General features: G+C 45.9%; 1 protein-coding gene across 1 annotated transcript; it reads left to right on the top strand.

Annotated features, from left to right (window-relative positions):
• Positions 1 to 8,186: 8,186 nt before the first annotated feature.
• On the top strand, positions 8,187 to 9,152 carry LOC127203043 (olfactory receptor 2D2-like). The gene has a single exon (XM_051161857.1). It carries the CDS (start codon positions 8,187 to 8,189, stop codon positions 9,150 to 9,152), a length of 966 nt encoding a protein of 321 aa, XP_051017814.1.
• Positions 9,153 to 17,375: the final 8,223 nt, after the last annotated feature.

Below are 17,375 nucleotides of genomic sequence, written 5' to 3' on the forward strand. Positions count from 1 at the left end.
CATCTGGGAAAAGGGAACTTCAACTGAGAAAAATGCTTCCATCATGTCTGCTTGTGGCTGAGTGAGTGGGGTCATTTTCTTGACTGGTTATTGATATGGAAAGGCACATCTCAGTGTGGGAGGTACCACCCCTGGGCAGGTGGTCCTGGGTTGTAATAAAAAACAGATTGAACAAGCCATGAGAGGAAGGCCAGTAAGCAGCATTCCTCCACGGCCTCGGCCCCTGCTTCGGTTCCTGCCTCCAGGTTCCTGCCCTGTTTGAGTTCTTGTCCTGACTTCCCTCAGTGATGGACTGTGACTTGACTATATAAGCCATGCACATCCTTTTCCCACTCAAGGTGGTTTTGGTCCTGGTCGTTTATCACAGCAATAGAAAGCAAGCTGGAAGACATACTAACCACCTTAGGGTATTATGTGGTGGTTTCCTCTTTTTTTTCCTCTTTGTGTGCATATGTGTCTGTGAGTGAGTGGGTGTGTCTGCTCGTGTGCACACAGAGGCCAGAGGCCATGTTGATTCTTCTTCTTTTTTTTTTTTTTAAATTTTATTTATTTATGTATATGAGTATTCTATCTGCATGTACACTTACATGCCAGAAGAGGGCGCCAGATCACATTACAGATGGTCGTGAGCCAACATGTGGTTGCTGGGAATTGAACTCAGGACCTCTGGAAGAGCTGACAGTGCTCTTAACCACTCAGCCATCTCTGCAGCCCCCATGTTGATTATTCTACTCTGTCACTCACCATCTTATTCCTTCAAGACAGGGTCTCTCAGTGAAGTCAGAGCTAAGCCGGTGGCCAGGAACCCCCAACAACTGTCCTGCCTCTGCTCCGCACGGCTATTTTTATGTGGATGTTTGGAACCTGAACTCTGGTTCTTCTTCCTGTACAGATGTAGGGATACAATTTTATGAAACATCTCTTGACCCCTTATGCGTACTTATATAAGACACCCCACTGAAACTCATGGGTTCACCAAGGTGGACTTAGGCGTTGTTCTTAATTTGGTCTGTTACTGGTTTCCTATCTGGGGTCAGAACACAGTTGTTCACATCGCTCCAGGAGTAGTGTCATACAACAGGGTCTCTTGTGGGTTTATAATAGCTCAACCCAGAAGGAATGGCTACATTACCTCCTGACATGGAGTTGCTGGCTCACTCAGAGATTTTGTTTTTAATACTGTGAGAAACAGATGAACTGTTTGCCACAGTGGCTGCATCCTTTACATGACTGCCAACAATGAAAGAGTGATGGGGGAATGGAGAGACGGCTCAGCCATTAAAGGCTAGGCTCACAAGCAAAGTAAAAGAGTGATGGACGCGAGGCTGGATGTGTGAATGCACTTGGGATATCTGCACTTAAAGTTAAAATGAGCGAGATGCCAGCGTGTCACACGGATCTTGCTACAGTGGAAGGGAAGGAAGCGCCGATGTGTGCTACAGTGAAGATTTACCTTGGGAACGTGCAAGGGGAAGAGGTGCCAACCACAGAAGGCCATACATTGTGTGTTCCATTTGTATATCACACCCACACTAGGTCAACATGTAAGGCAGAAAGATGAGGGGATGGGGGCATAGCTCAGTTGGTAAGGCACTTGCTTTGCCTTAGCATGAGAACCTGAGTCTGAGCTACGAGAACCCATGAGGTATCTCCGTGATTAAAGCTCTTGTGTGGCCTGTAAATGCCATGCGGCCATATGGGCATGCAATTCCAGTCTTGGAAGGGCAGAGACAGGTGTTTCCCCAGAGCTATCTGGCTAGTGAGAATAGGCATATTGGTGAGCCCTGGGTTTCACGGAAAGACCCTACGTCAGTGAATGAGGTGGGAGAGCAATTGGGGATGTTTCCTTACCTCAACCTTGGGTCTCCATTATGTGTAGGCATGCGTGCGCGCGCGTGCGCGCACACACACACACACACACACACACACACACCATATACTGAAATGGAAAAAGAAAGAAGAAGAGTGAAATATTCTTCCAAGTGCAGAATGGCGTGTTGAGAGCACGGACCCATTCGAAAAATAAGGGAAGGCTGTTGATGGTGACTCACAGGCTACAGCCATGGCCTCAAAACACATTCGTGTAATGGTGTGAGACCAAGCCTCACTGTTTCGTAAACAAAGAGGACCACTGAAAGACTCCTTACATATAATCCCACCGTCCACACTCACTTAGCTTATGGCATGTGTTATCTACAGTGATGGGTACACGGAACTCTGAGCAGACACAAAGATGAGATCCCTGCATTCAAAAACGGCTAGAGTCCGTTGGGTTTTCTCAAAGGAAAACTATGAAAATGTTTGGATCTTGGTTTTCCAAGTGTCCAGAACAGGGTTTGTGTGTACAATGCGTTGATTAATGTAGGAGCACGCTTTTTTTTGGGAACCATGATACCATGTATGATAAGATGGAGCCGGGTGGTGGTGGCAGCACACGCCTTTAATCCCAGCACTCGGGAGGCAGAGGCAGGTGGATCGCTGTGAGTTCGAGGCCAGCCTGGTCTACAGAGTGGGTTCCTGGACAGCCAGGGCTACACAGAGAGACCCTGTCTCGGAAAACAATAAAGAAACAAGTAAATAAAAGAGTGAAGGATTGAGCTGGGACTGGAGAGGTGAGGATAGAGAGTGCTGGAGGGGAGAGACTGAGAGGGGGAAACTGCAGCTGAGATACAGTATATGAACGAAGAATAAATAAAAACAAAACAAACAAGCAACCACAAAAAGAGGGTACTGTTTTTTGCATAGAACCAGAGTTGGTTCCCAATACCCACGTGGGGCATCTCCATGGCCTTTCACTCCAGTTCCAGGGCATCTAATGTTCTGTCTAGCCTTGGTAGGCACTGCACTCTTGTCCACGTATTCCTCCACCCCTGCAACAGACATAAATAAAAATAAAATAAACATGAGAGATAGAACTATGAGAGGAGAGGAGAGAGAGGGAAAGAGAAACAGAGAGGTATAATTGTATATTCAGCCAGAATAAGATTCTAGAAAAGGAACAGAAAAAAAAAAAAAAAAAAAAAAGAAAGAAAGAAAAAGAAAAAGAAAAAAAAAGTTGAATAGGGTAGAATAAACCAAGGGAGATGCAAAGACTGGGTAAGTCTGAGGTCAAGAGAGAGGAAGCTGAGGAAGGGATGGGAATATGGTGGCAGGAGGCCAGCAGACATCTGAAAGAAAGGACCGCAACAGAGAAATACTAGGCGAGATAAGACAGAGACCCAGAGATAAGAGAGGAGAGCAATTCGAGTGTTGTGGAGAGGGAGGAGACCTCCTGAGGGTTAGGTTGAGAGATGCTTACAGAGTTACAAAGACACAGGAGACAAGAGGCAGGAGCAGCAGGTGCCTCTGCTGACCAGAGTTCCATTCCCAGGTTCCATACCATGGAAGGAAAGACTTGACTCTTAAAAAAGTGTCCTCTGGCCCCTATACCTCTCAACAGACATGTCAACAACAACAACAACAACAACAACAACAAAATAAGTAATGTAAAAAGAAGAAAGAGAAAGCAAAGGAAAGATGGAGATAGTGATAGAACACAGAGAAACTATCCTAGCCTTCATGTCAGGGCGACTTCCACCTCATATCTAGAAAAGCCGGATGGGGACCCATGGGGAAACGGGGCGAAGAGCAATCCACTGAAGCATCATTACTGATGGCCAATAATGGGTCCTTGTGGGAGCCAAGAGTGGTCCCAGTGTCCTGACCCGGAGAGAGCTCAAAGTGGGGAGTCTTGTAATTGCTCCCCGAGTCCCTCTGTGTCAGAGCTCTCTACGGATCTGGCTAGACGGCTTTAACTCATCCCACACAGAACAAAGTCTGGATGATTTGCTGTCTCCCCCCTGTTTCTCATCTCAGGAGCCGCATGCATACTGTGTGCCCTCAGTCGTGGGAAGGATCCGCCCACTCTATGATGGGGACGTGTAGCCATGGAGTTGCTATGTGGTAAAGGAGGAGGTGAGTCTCTCTTTCTCTGAGGTGAGTCTGTTGAGGTTTCAGATTCTTGAGAGGGACCCACAGGGAGTCAATGAGATGTTCTGTGACTCAGAATACCTTGCTGTACAAAGCCATTTGTGTGTGTGTGTGTGTGTGTGTGTGTGTGTGTGTGTGTGTAGGGCAGAAATGTTTATGGGTGGTCCCGTCTCTCCCCATCTCTTTTCTATCACAGTCCTGACTCAGTATTCACAAGATTTGTCTGCAGGCAGCTCTCACAACTGGCTTCCATGTACCTGTGGGTTTTAATGGTTTTGTATTATATTGAGACCCAAGACTCAGATATTTGTGAATCTTGGGTCTTGCCATGGCCTTTCTTGTAAGTCTTGGGATCATCTCCCCAAGTGCTTCTTAAATCCCACAACGGCCTAATAAATGTAATACTCAGGATGAGTATGGTGTTGCATGCCTCTATTCCTTGTGCTTGGCAGGCTGGTGCCGTAGGAAAACAAATTTGAGTCTAGCCTGAGATAAATAGCAAGTTCCAGGCTAGCCTCCCTCAACTATAGAGCAAGACCCAGTCTCCAAAAGTCAAAGAGAAGAAACAGGAATGTGTGGCAGAAACTGAATTCCCTTCTGTAAAGTGAATGTGAGTTTGTGGTCAGCTCAGGAATAGCTGATGGTTGCTTATCCAACTGTGCATATGGTACTTCCTTAGAACCAAGGTCCACACTCCTACTAAGAATAGAAACTAGAAGTCTTCTCAGATGTCCCAGCCAATCAGAACATGACACCAGGTGATTGACACATATAATGGCCTTCCCATCCCTCTTGGCAGGGCCTTGGGTAGAAGTACATGTTCATGTTTTCTTTCACTTGTCACACCACAACCGTTGGCTTCCTTAGCCCAGTTATGCCCGCTCAGCCTGTATGACCCAGAATCTTACTTCTTTTGGGTGTCTTTGGGCTCCTGCCTCCAACACCATCTCCCTAGTCTCTCTAATGGCTCTACGTGTATCAACACACTCTTTAAAACAAGCTTGTGAATAATGTGCAGAGATTGCATCTTACAAATGAGAAAATAGACAAAAGAGATGGACACAGGCATGGTCAGTATAGATTGCCCAACTTGGCTGCTCTTCTCCCATCCTTTCAACAAATGGCCTTCGGCTACGTCATCATGAGACACTGAGATCAGCCTTGGTTGCTTCTGTGAAGGAGGTTTGGAGGGTGGGAGACAGTTAAGGGTTAAGGTGGTCCTCTCTGGAGGGAAACACGCTAGATTTTCCCATGAGCACTTTGCTCTCTTATTGTTTGTTTAATCTGGACCGTGTGCGTGTGTGTGTGTGTGTGTGTGTGTGTGTGTGTGTGTGTGTGTGTGTGTATGTGAGAAAGAGAGAGAGAGAGAAAGAGAGAGAGGAAGAGAGAGAGAGAGAGAAGAGAGAAAGAGAGAGAGAGAGAGAGCGAGAGAGAGAGAGAGAGAGAGAGAGAGAGAGGGCTGACCCAGACGTTTTATGAGCAGCTGTCTCTTACAGTGAATTGACCCTGCATGCTGGTACTGAAGAGACAGAATGAGGATTAAGAAAAGCAGAGAGAGGGAATGGAGGATGGTGAAAGATGAAGGGGAGAGGAGGGCAGGAAGAAGAGGGGAGGAGTGGAGGACCAGATGAGGGGAGACAGAAGAAGAGACTTTGGTGGGGGCAGTGAGACACTGAGACCTGTAAGTAGGTGTAAGAGTAGAAGAGAGAGAAGGACAGAGTAAGAACACACACACACACACACACACACACACACACACACACACACACACACACAAACACACACACACACACACACAGAGAGAGAGAGAGAGAGAGAGAGAGAGAGAGAGAGAGAGAGAGAGAACAGAGGGCACAAAAGGTGGCTAGATAGAGAGATAAGAAAAAGGCAGAGAGAGACAGAGAAAATTAGAAAATGGAGGAAAATTAAAGGGAGAAGGAGGGAAGGAGGGAGGGAGGAAGGGAGGAAGGAGGGAGGGACATGAACGATAGGAATTGGGGATGGGCAGTGTATAGACAGAGAGGAATGAAGATGTGAGGGAGAGAAGTAAACACTGTGAGAAGCCAGGAGGAAACGTTGGTGGGAGGAGGGAAGAGGGGAGGGATGGGGAGGAGGCAAGCCTCTGACTTGCCTGTGTTATTGGAATCTTTGTAGCAAATAGTCTTTTTTTTTTTTTTTTTTTTTTTTTTTTTTTTTAAATTCAAAACAGAGAAAGGCCTTTTGTTACTGGAAACCTTGGAGGATTTAATCTTGGAAGCCAAGTGCAGCCTTAGAAGGAGAGGTGGAGGTGGGCGATTTCAGAAGCAGGCCAAAGGAAAAAGGGAGAGGGGCAGCAGAAAATGGTGTCAAAAGGCTTGGTGTGTGGTTCACTCTGGGGTTATGCGTAGGTGTGGGTGTCACTTGTCTCCAGAGCTGGCTGAGTCTTACAGCCCCAAACGCAACCAACCACCCCACACCTGCCAGGTGGCACTCCCTACTATGTAAGTCTGATATACAATTTATTTATTTATTTATTTTATCTTCTGTTCATTGGTGTTTTGCCTGCATGTGCCTGTGTGAGGGAGTCAGATCCCCTAGAACCGTAGTTCCTGACAGGTGTGAGCTGCCACGTGGGTGCTGGGAATCGAACCCAGGTCCTCTAGAAGAGCAGCCAGTGCTCTTGACCCCTGAGCCATCATCACTCCAGCCCCAAGTTCAATATATTTTGAGCTGAAGGACTGGATGGCAAATGGTGAGGAGTTAGGGTTAGGGTTGGGTCGGAGTTAGATTAGGCTTAGAGTTGAGGTCCCCGGGGTCTTATAAGGACTTAGACAGAGCCAACCTGCATGACCCTGGATGTGGATCTTGGTGTCAAATGCTGATGTAGTGCTTACGGGGGGGGGGGAATGGAAGGGAATGGGCGGGGAAATAGAAAGGGAGACAGTGGGGAGAGGAGAGGAAGGGGGAGGATGAAGAAGATGAAGCAAGAGGAGAGAAGAGAGGAGGATAAAGAAGGAGAAATGGAGGGCGGGGATTGGAAGGAGTGGGAGGTAGGAGAGAGGGGAGGATGAAGGGTGGAGTGAGGGAAGGGGGGAGAGAGAGAGGGGTGAGGAAGAGCGAGAAGGAAGAGAGAGGTAGGCAGAGGAGAGGGGAGGGGTGTGAAAGAAGGGAGGAAGAGGAGGGAGGGGGAGAGACAGAAGAGGAAGGAGAAAAGGAGCCGAGAAAGACTCTTTTACAAAATGATATGGAAACATTTATTTTAATCAATTAATTTGTCGTTGTCATCATTATCTTCAGAGAGAGAGAGAGAGAGAGAGAGAGAGAGGTATCATTATCATCTTCAGTGTGTGTGTGTGTGTGTGTGTCTGTGTGTGTGTGTGTGTGTGTGTGTGTGCGTGTGTGTGTGCGTAATGTGGAGGTAGGGGTTGGTTCTCATCTTCCATCTTGTTTGTTTCAAGAATTATATTCAGGTCCTTAAGCTTTTGCCTAAAACCCTTATTTTAAGAGAAAAAAAACCCCTCAGATTAAAAAAACTGCCTTCACCAGCTGAGGACAATACAGGCCGTAAACTTCAAATCCCTACCCAGATCTAGCCAATGGACAGGACATTTTCCACAGTTGAGTGGAGAGTGGGGTCTGACTTTCACAGGTAATCTGGTGCCTCATATTTGACCATGTCCCCTGAATGGGGAGACCTGGTGGCACTCAGAGGAAGGATAGCAGACTACCAAGAAGGGACTTGATACCCTATGAGCATATACAGGGGGAGGAAGTCCCGCCCCAGTCACAGTCATAGGGGAAGGGAGTAAGGGGAAAATGGAAGGGAGGGAGGAATGGGAGGATACAAGGGAGGGGATAACCATTGAGATGTAATATGAATAAATTAATAAAATAAAATAAAAAAAAAACCAAGACATTTTTTCAGTTTATGTAGTATTAGAATGTGGCTAACATTTTCAACATATTTTTAATAAAAGAAAACGTCTGAGGAAAAAAAACTGCCTTCAATATAATAGAGTCTGTGAGTGGCAGATATAGAAACAGTAAGCAAGTGATTGTAAACAGAAAGGAGTGGTGGGGGGTAAGCAAGGCATAATTCAGAGTTGGGGAGGACAAAGGAGGAGTGAGGACGGAGAGTGCTGGGGAGAGAGACTAAGGAAGGGAGGAGCTGGGTCCTCCATCGCTTCACCCCAGCCCAGAGGGGCTGTAGAGACCCTGCCATTGTCTTTGTCTCCAGGATGGACCCCGGAACCCTCAATGATTCAAGAACCTCAGAGTTCCTGCTGCTGGGGCTGTGGGCCCCACCTTCCTTGCGTCCCCTGCTATGGGCCTCACTCCTCTTGGCCTACCTAGCCACGGTGTTGGGCAATGGTGCCCTAGTAGGACTGATAACCCTGGACAGACGACTGCATCGGCCCATGTACCGTCTGCTTACCCACCTGGCCCTGTTGGACACAGCCTATGTGAGCACCACGCTGCCGCAGGCACTGGTACACATGGCTGTACGCCGTGCTCGCCTCTCCCTGGCGCGCTGTGGCGCGCAGCTGTACGTGGGCATCTCCCTGGGCAGCTGCGAGGCCATCCTCTTGGCTGCGATGGCTCTGGACCGCTGCCTGGCTGTGTGCAGACCCCTGCATTATGCGACCCTGGTGACTGCACCCCGCTGTGCAGCGCTGGCTGGAGCATCCTGGACACTGGGCTTTGTGTTGTCTGTGCCTAACGCGGTGGCTGCACTGCGGCTTCCCTTCTGTCCCGGGAGGCCAGCGGTGGACCACTTCTTCTGCGAGCTGCCTGCGGTGCTGAGGACAGCGTGTGCGGATACCACAGCCAACTTCCGGCTGATCTATGGCCTGGGCGTGCCCATCCTCCTGGTACCCTTGGTCCTTATCCTAGCCTCCTACGCTTGGATTCTGGCTACGGTGCGCAAGTTGCCTTCGGCTGGGAGTCGTAGCAAGGCCCTGTCTACCTGCAGCTCACACTTGGCGGTGGTGGGGCTCTTCTATGGCACAGTGAGTGCCATGTACCTCCGGCCCCAAGCCTCTCGTGCTCTCCCCTCTAGACACCATAAACTGGTGGCGGTTTTCTACCTGGTGGTCACACCTGTTCTCAATCCACTCATCTATAGCCTTCGAAACCGCGAGGTCCACATGGCAGCCCGCTATGCTCTGGCCCGGCTGCGGGGGACGCGCACTGTGTTGCGCTAAGCCACTTGTGAGGGGGCACAGAACTTTCTGTCAGTTCTGGTCCATTCAAAATATGTGGGGGCATCTTTTTACTTAATTTAGTTTTTGAGTGAGAGTCTCAGTAGGTAGCCCTAGCTAACTTGGAACTCATTATATAGACTAGTCTGGACTCGAACTCACAGAGATCCATTTGCCTCTGTCTCCCGAGTGCTGGAATTAAATGGGTATGCCACTATGCAGGGATTTCTTTGAAAAAAAAATTTTTTTTTTATTAATTTATTCTTGTTACATCTCAATGTTTATCCCATCCCTTGTATCCTCCCATTCCCCCCCCCCATTTTCCCATTATCCCCCTCCCCTATGACTGTTCCTGAGGGGGATTACCTCCCCCTATATATTCTCATAGGGTATCAAGTCTCTTCTTGGCTACCTGCTGTCCTTCCTCTGAGTGCCACCAGGTCTCCCCCTCCAGGGGACATGGTCAAATGTGAGGCACCAGAGTACATGAGAAAGTCATATCACACTCTCCACTCAACTGTGGAGAATATTCTGACCATTGGCTAGATCTGGGAAGGGGTTTAAAGTTTACCTCCTGTGTTGTCCTTGGCTGGTGCCTTAGTTTGAGTGGGACCCCTGGGCCCAAATCTGCCTATCATATTGTTCTACTTGTAGATTTCTAGGACCCTCTGTATCCTTTTATTTTGCTATTCTCCCATGCGTCTCTCATTTAGAGTCCCAATAGGATGCCTTCCCCTCTGTCCCAGTTTCCTGGTAAGTGAAGGCTTTCATGGGACATGCCCCTTGGGCTAGTATGCAGATATAAGTGAGTATATACCATTTGATTCTTTCTGCTTCTGGGTTAACTCACTCATTATGATCATTTCTAGCTCAATCCATTTATCCACAAATTTTGGGAATTCCTTGTTTTTAATAGCTGAGTAGTATTCCATAGTGTATATGTACCACAGTTTCTTTATCCATTCTTCTACTGAGGGACACTTAGGCTGTTTCCATGTTCTGGCTATTATGAATAAGGCTGCTATGAACATGGTTGAGCAAAGTTTCTTGTTGTGTGCTGGAGCATCTTCTGGGTATATTCCAAGGAGTGGAATAGCTGGGTCTTGAGGAAGTCCTATTCCCATTTTTCTGAGATAGCACCAGATAGATTTCCAAACCGAATAACCCAATTGAGAAATGGGGCTTGGAACTAAACAGAGAATTCTCAACAGAGGAGTATCAAATGGCTGAGAAACACTTAAAGAAATGCTCAACCTCCTTAGTCATCAGGGAAATGCAAATCAAAACAACACTGAGATTCCATCTTACACCCATCAGAATGGCTAAGATCAAAAACTCAAGTGACACCACATGCTGGCGAGGATGTGGGGAGAGAGGAACACTCCTTCATTGCTGGTGGGAATGCAAACTAGTACAGCCACTTTGGAAATCTATCTGGTGCTATCTCAGAAAAAAATTTTTTTTAATTGACCTTTTGATAATGATCACATTCCATGCCCCACTTTTCCCAGATGCACCCCAACCACTCTTTAACTTAAAAAACCAAAACCAAAACCAAACACCTCTTGGAGTTTAGTTTGTGTTTCCCAGATACTCATGGGTATGGGCCCGTTTAACAGAGCATGGTTTACCTACCAGTGCATGCCAGGCAAGCACTCTACCGGCTGAGCCACATTCTCAGTTCCCGCCGGAACTTTTAAATAAAGAATTAGATGATAAATACTTTCAGGGTTGCCATGGCAACTTTAGTTCTGTCACTGTGGAGAGAGAGGGAGAGAGAGAGAGAGAGAGAGAGAGAGAGAGAGAGAGAGAGAGAGAGAGAGGGGAGAAGCTTGATGCTGCACCCAGAAAACTATTTAGTGGACACTGGTATCTGGGTATTACATAACATCTGAGTATCACAACGTCTGTAGGGAGGATACTCAGAGGGGCAGGAGGGAGGAAAGGGAAGAGGGCAAGCAATGTAAGCAATGTAATTCTATTTTAAGTAAAAATGTACGAAAATTGAAAAATAAAGGTATTTATTTTATACATGTGTGTGTGTGTGTGTGTGTGTGTGTGTGTGCGTGTGCCCGAATGCATGGATGTGTACCATGTGCATGCAGTGTCCATGGAAGCCCAGATGATTGTGAGCACCACGTGGGTGATAGGGATTCCAACCTGGGTCCCTCTGCAAGAACAGTCAGTGCCCTTAACTACTGAGCCATCTCAGAGTCCAGCAGGAGGCATATCTCCTGGAACTGGAGGTGCAGACTGCTGTGAGCTGCTAGACGTGGGTGCTGAGAACTGGGCTCGGTGTATGCTCAATTTTCTCAACCAATATATTTTATTAACAACTTAGTGACTGAGCACACGCCACTTATAACCCGACTAACCAAAACAATAGGAAATGAGGATTAATGGACACAATAACAAAGCTGTAAGGATATCAGTTCCAAGGAACGATTCTCCTGGCACAATCAGCAAAATTTCTTCTGCTGGAACCTGGGGTAACCAGAACCCAGAACCTCAGCAGGAGCCGGAGCCCCAAAGCCTTCCCTCGAGCGGTTCTCTCTAAGAGTGTCTCAAAGTGCAGCAATGAACAGCCAAAACTATCCCAAGTCTCCAAAAGCCCCGCCTCCAGTTCTGGACTCATTTATATATCTCCTCCCAGAGTTTGCTCATGGGATCTTTTCAGCTGGCAACAATTAAGTTCCCATAGTGGTTGGTCTTCTAGTGGATTAACCTCACCTGTTCTCTCACAAGACCGGTCCAATCTCGCACTTGGGGTCCCAAAAAAACAGGTTTATCTCTCCTTCAACTCAGATCCTCTGGAAGAGCACCACACTTAACCTGCTATTAACTGCTGAGCCACTTCTCCAGATACCACTTTGACTTTTGTAAAAGAAAAACAAATATACTTCTTGTGCCTGTTACGGCCTCAGTTTTTGATCTTGTGCTCCACTTTCTCCAGATCTAAAGTCCACACCACTGTTGCAAAAACCATTTACTGGTGTAAGCCAGTAGAAATGGATTAACTCAAAGGGGTCAATAAACTTTGGTATGTATTCTCTGTTTTCATCAACTTTCCACTGCTACGACAAATACGTAAGACAATCCAATTATAACGAGAAAAGGCTGTTTTGTTTTGGCTCAACGCTTTAGAGGCTCCATTACTTTGGGTGAGGAAGCAAATGACGGGATGCAGAAATATATCCGGCATTCTACGGGTACACTGGGAGTGCTCGCCGGTACACTGGGAGTGCTCGCGAGTACATTGGGAGTGCTCGCAAAATGAGGCGTAGTAGGTCCTGGGACTCATCTCTTTCAATAGGAAGTACTAGGGGGTGTTTTTTTTAGGTGATGTATAGAGAACTAGGGATGTGCTAATCACTTACAAGCGTGGCTTATTTTGTTCATCACACACAGGACACAGAAGTAGGGAATATTTTTTTTTTTGTGCTCAGTTTAGAGAGGAAAGCATGTGTTGGGTAGTTTTGAGGGTTTGATTTGAATCTCTTTTTTTAAAACAACATGTATATATGTGTGTCTGTAAGTGTATGTGCATATGCATTCAGGTAGCTGAGGAGGCTGAAAGAGGGCGTCAGATCTCCTGGAGCTGGAGTTGCAGGCATTTGTGGGATGCCAGATGCTGGTGTGGGGAACTGAGTCAGGTCTTCTGCAAGAATAACATTCTCTCTTAACTACTGAGCCATCTTTTTGACCCATTATTCTTTTAAAGATGTTTGCATTAGATATTGATTCGTAATTAGCTAAGTAATTAACAAACCAACATTAATTAGCTAATTAACAAACCAATATTAATTAGCTAATTAATTAATTATTCTGTGTGGAGTTCAGAGAGCATCTTGCGGGAGTGGTTTTTCTCCTTCTACCTCATGAAGATTATACTGTGTCATCAGGCGTGGCTGCTGGTGTCTTTACTCAAGGGACATGTCACGGGTTCCCTATATTCTTCATGCAAACAAGCATCTGTGGATATTTAAAAATGACTCTATTTTAGAATTTTAGTTTGAGTGTTATATCTGAAAATGGTAGGCCAGTTCTCTCTCTCTCTCTCTCTCTCTCTCTCTCTCTCTCTCTCTCTCTGTGTGTATGTGTGTGCAGTTTTTGGGTTCTTTCACCAAAAAGATATGAAAGCTTTGAGAGGATGAAATGGTTGAAAAGAGAGTGACATGATGGCAGCCAAGCACATAGGTCTTAGAACCCTGTCTGTAGTGCGTGTAGCTTTCTATTTTTTCATCTTTCATTAAACAGGGATGTAAGAACACAAGGAATAACACATGAGACAGATACGACATTACATTTACATATATAACTTGTCACAGTACCATTCTACAAGTATTTAAAGTTTATTCTTTGATAATTTCATGCGTGTATATAAAATACCTTGATCATACTCACCTTCGACTCCCCACTTCCTCTAGATATGTCCCAACACATCCATCTCCCACCTGCATGTGTTCTCCTTTGAAGTTTTTTTTTTTTTTTTTTTTTTTTTGTAATCCATGGAGTCTGGTTAGTGCTGCTTGATGGAACGTCAGGTGGTCTTCTGCGTGTGACCACAGTTGCAATGAGTTCATGAGTGCAATGGCCATGCCACGTCCAGAAGAGAGTGTTTCACTACATTGCTCCAAGGCCTCAACATCTGCCTCTTAAATTCTTTCAGGCTTTTCTTTTCTGTTTCTTTTTTACTTTGCTTTATTTTTATTTATTTACTTATTTTTTTGAGACAGGGTTTCTCTGTGTAGCCCTGGCTATCCTGGACTCCCTTTGTAGACCAGGCTGGCCTTGAACTCAGGTCGATCCACCTGCCTCTGCCTCCTGAGTGCTGGGATTAAAGGAGTGTGCCATCACACCCGGCACATTGCTTTATTTTTAACCATAATACAAAGTGGCAGGTTACCTTATTGCATTCTCATATATACTTAGATTGGTTTGTAGTGGATGTAAACATGTGTTTTGTTTTGATCCCAAGTGTGAGCTGTGAAACAGACTTGTGTGAGGGTGTAAGATGTTTGTCCACTAGCAGGGGAGCTGCCTCATCCCGGAGCATGGTCTTTGCCAACTGACAAGCATCCTTTATGGACTATGGGAGAGTATAAGTGGTCCAAATAACAAACATCAATCAATTTTGCATTGCTTCCCTGTTGAAGGCTCCACTTTCAGATGCTCCTATAGAGAAACACTCCAGAAAAACACTTTGAGGTTCCAGCTGCTGTGGTTGCAGCAACTTTGGTTTCTGGTTTGTTGTTTAACAGGTCTTCTGGAATCCTAACGACCAAGAGTGGAATCAGCCCAAGGAACTGAGTCTAAAAAGTGCTGCTTCCATTGTCCTTTCTCTCTCTAGGGTAGGTGCATTGGAAGGGAGGTAAATGCATTAAAGAACCCAGAGTAAAGTAAGTTTTAAAAAGATCAAAGCCTACGTTGGTTGCTTGCTTCGTACTTCTGTTCTCTGTCTCCGTGTGCCCACTTGTACCTTCTTAACCTCCCCCCCTTCCACTTTCATGTCACATGTGTTCTATTACCCTCCCTACCCTATGCCTTCAAACTGCCTTCTTCTTCTTCTTCTTCTTCTTCTTCTTCTTCTTCTTCTTCTTCTTCTTCTTCTTCTTCTTCTTCTTCTTCTTCTTTTGCCTTTTTCTTCTAATGGGCTCATTTCTAGTTTCTTCTTTCCCTGGCTGTCCTGGAACTCATTCTCTAGGTCAGGCTGGCCTCAAACTCACAGATATCTGCCTCCCAAGTGCTGGCATGAAAGGTATGTATCACCACTGCCCAGGCATTTCTAGTTTCTTGGTCCTGGACTTCTATGTGGTGCTGCGTAGGCCAGGTTTCATCGTCCCAGACAAGGAGCACAGGACAGGCTGCATTGGGGCCAAGCACAGGATCAGCAAAGAGGAGACCATGCGCTGGGTACCAGCAGAAGTACGATGGGCTCATCATTCCTGGCAAATAAATTTTATCCAAATGGCCAATTAAATTTCTCAGAAATGAAAAAAAGAAAGAAAGAAAGAAAGAAAGAAAGAAACAAAAGAACCAGGGGTCCCGCTCAAACTAAGGCACCAGCCAAGGACAATACAGGAGGTAAACTTTAAACCCCTACCCAGATCTAGCCAATGGTCAGAGTATTCTCCACAGTTGGGTGGAGAGTGTGATATGACTTTCTCACATACTCTGGTGCCTCACATTTGACCATGTTCCCTGGAGGGGGAGACCTGGTGGCACTCAGAGGAAGGACAGCAGGTTGCCAAGAAGAGACTTGATACCATATGAGAATATACAGGGGGAGGTAATCCCCCTCAGGAACAGTCATAGGGGAGGGGAATAATGGGAAAATGGGGGGGGGAGGGAGGAATGGGAGGATACAAGGGATGGGATAAACATTGAGATGTAACAAGAATAAATTAATAAAAAGAAAAAAAAAAAGAAAGAAAGAAAAGAAAAGAGAAACTGGGATCAACATGTCATTTTAATGTATGCATGATTTCATGTATGTGCACACATGTACATGAACATGAAGGCGTGAATGCCTTGCCTGCACATGCAGAGGACAGAGCGAGACATCAAGTCGCTTCCTCTATTCTCTTCTGCCCTATAGTCTTGAGACAGGGGCCTCTCATTGAGTAGCAACGTTGCTTTTTTGGTTAGACTTCCCAGGTGGTCAACAAGGTCAAGAAGAAATCTACTTATTTCCAAACTCCCAGTGCCAACACACTGCCACGCCTTGTCCTCAAAATGCCAAGGTTACCGGCATTAAGAACCAACCATGCTTCACTCTTTGCATGGGTGCTGGGGATTCTAAATCAAATCCCTATGCTTGCTGAGCAATGACTCTTACCCACTGAGCCAGCTCAGTCCCTTGGTTCATAGTAAACTAAAATAAATTTTGTTTCTTAACAAGCTAAAGAATAAGGTTTATAAAAACGAAAGGAAAACAAATGTCAAATGAACCTGCCTGTGACATTCATACACACTGTAGCTGATGGCCAATGTTCTTGCTTCCTACAATTAGGCCCTCTGAGTGTGTATTTTTACCAGATACAAGTATGACATGTGCACACAAGCAAGCACATGACTCAAACATAGAGTGTAATAAATTAGCACACAGCGTACACAGACATGAATAGTTGAACTGAGCTAAGGGGCACATGAGGAAACCCCATCAGATATTTCAATGTGTCCTTCCACATAACTTACCATCTTTCCGAAGCCAAGGGCTTTCCTTATATGACTGTGAGTAGTTCTGACTTTTTCAAAGCCTATTTTAAACCATTTATTTATTTATTTGTTTGTTTGTTGTGTGGGCATGGCATGTGGTGTGTGTGTGTGTGTGTGTGTGTGTGTGACAGAGAGAGAGAGAGAGAGAGAGAGAGAGAGAGAGAGAGAGAGAGAGAGGAGCAGGAGAGAGAGAGGAGCGAGAGAGAGAGAGAGAGAGAGAGGAGAGCGGAGGAGAGAGAGAGAGAGAGGGAGGAGAGGAGGGAGAGAGAGAGAGAGAGAGAGAGAGAGAGAGAGAGAGAGAGAGAAGATACAGTGTGGAGGTCAGAATACAACCTGAAGGAATCTGTTCTCTCTTTCCACCATGTGGATCTTTGAGATTGAACTCAGGTTGCCATCCTGTAACAGGACCCCAGACCTTAGCACAACTGACTCCATGATGGAGATGCCATGTAGGCTGTGAAACTCAATGCATAGACAGCACCATATGCCAAAATGGAAACAAAGGTTTAATCCATCAAAGTCCATATAGTTCTGGGAAAGTCTCAACATGTACTAACCTTGCTTTTTAGCTTCTGTAGCTCTGCTTCTGGCTAACTGTTCTTGTTATCTGAAGTATGTCCACCCAGAATATTTTTTTTGTGTGCTTAAAACCTCACCCTGAAAAAGGCTCAGTGCTACACTGGGATCCAAAACTTCCAGTGTAGTCAAAGGCTGGCTAATGAAGACTTTCTATTGGCTTAAACCCACATCTCTGGTGAACACCACACAACAATTCTTGGGCATCCGTACCTTTACTCAGTGAGCTATTTCTCCAGCCTGAGTTTTGAGCTTCATAATAAGAGAAGAATAAATAAAATTAATAGGCAGTATCCAAGGCATGGTGGTAAGTGCCGTAATCTCAGTACCCAGGAAACTGAGGCAGGAGGATCACGAGTTCCTAGGTTACACAATGAGTTAGTTCAAGGCCAGTCTGGTACAGAATAGTGAGACTTTGCCTCAGGTAACTAA

Source organism: Acomys russatus, chromosome 19 (genome assembly GCF_903995435.1).
Source record: "Acomys russatus chromosome 19, mAcoRus1.1, whole genome shotgun sequence".
Taxonomy (NCBI): domain Eukaryota; kingdom Metazoa; phylum Chordata; class Mammalia; order Rodentia; family Muridae; genus Acomys; species Acomys russatus.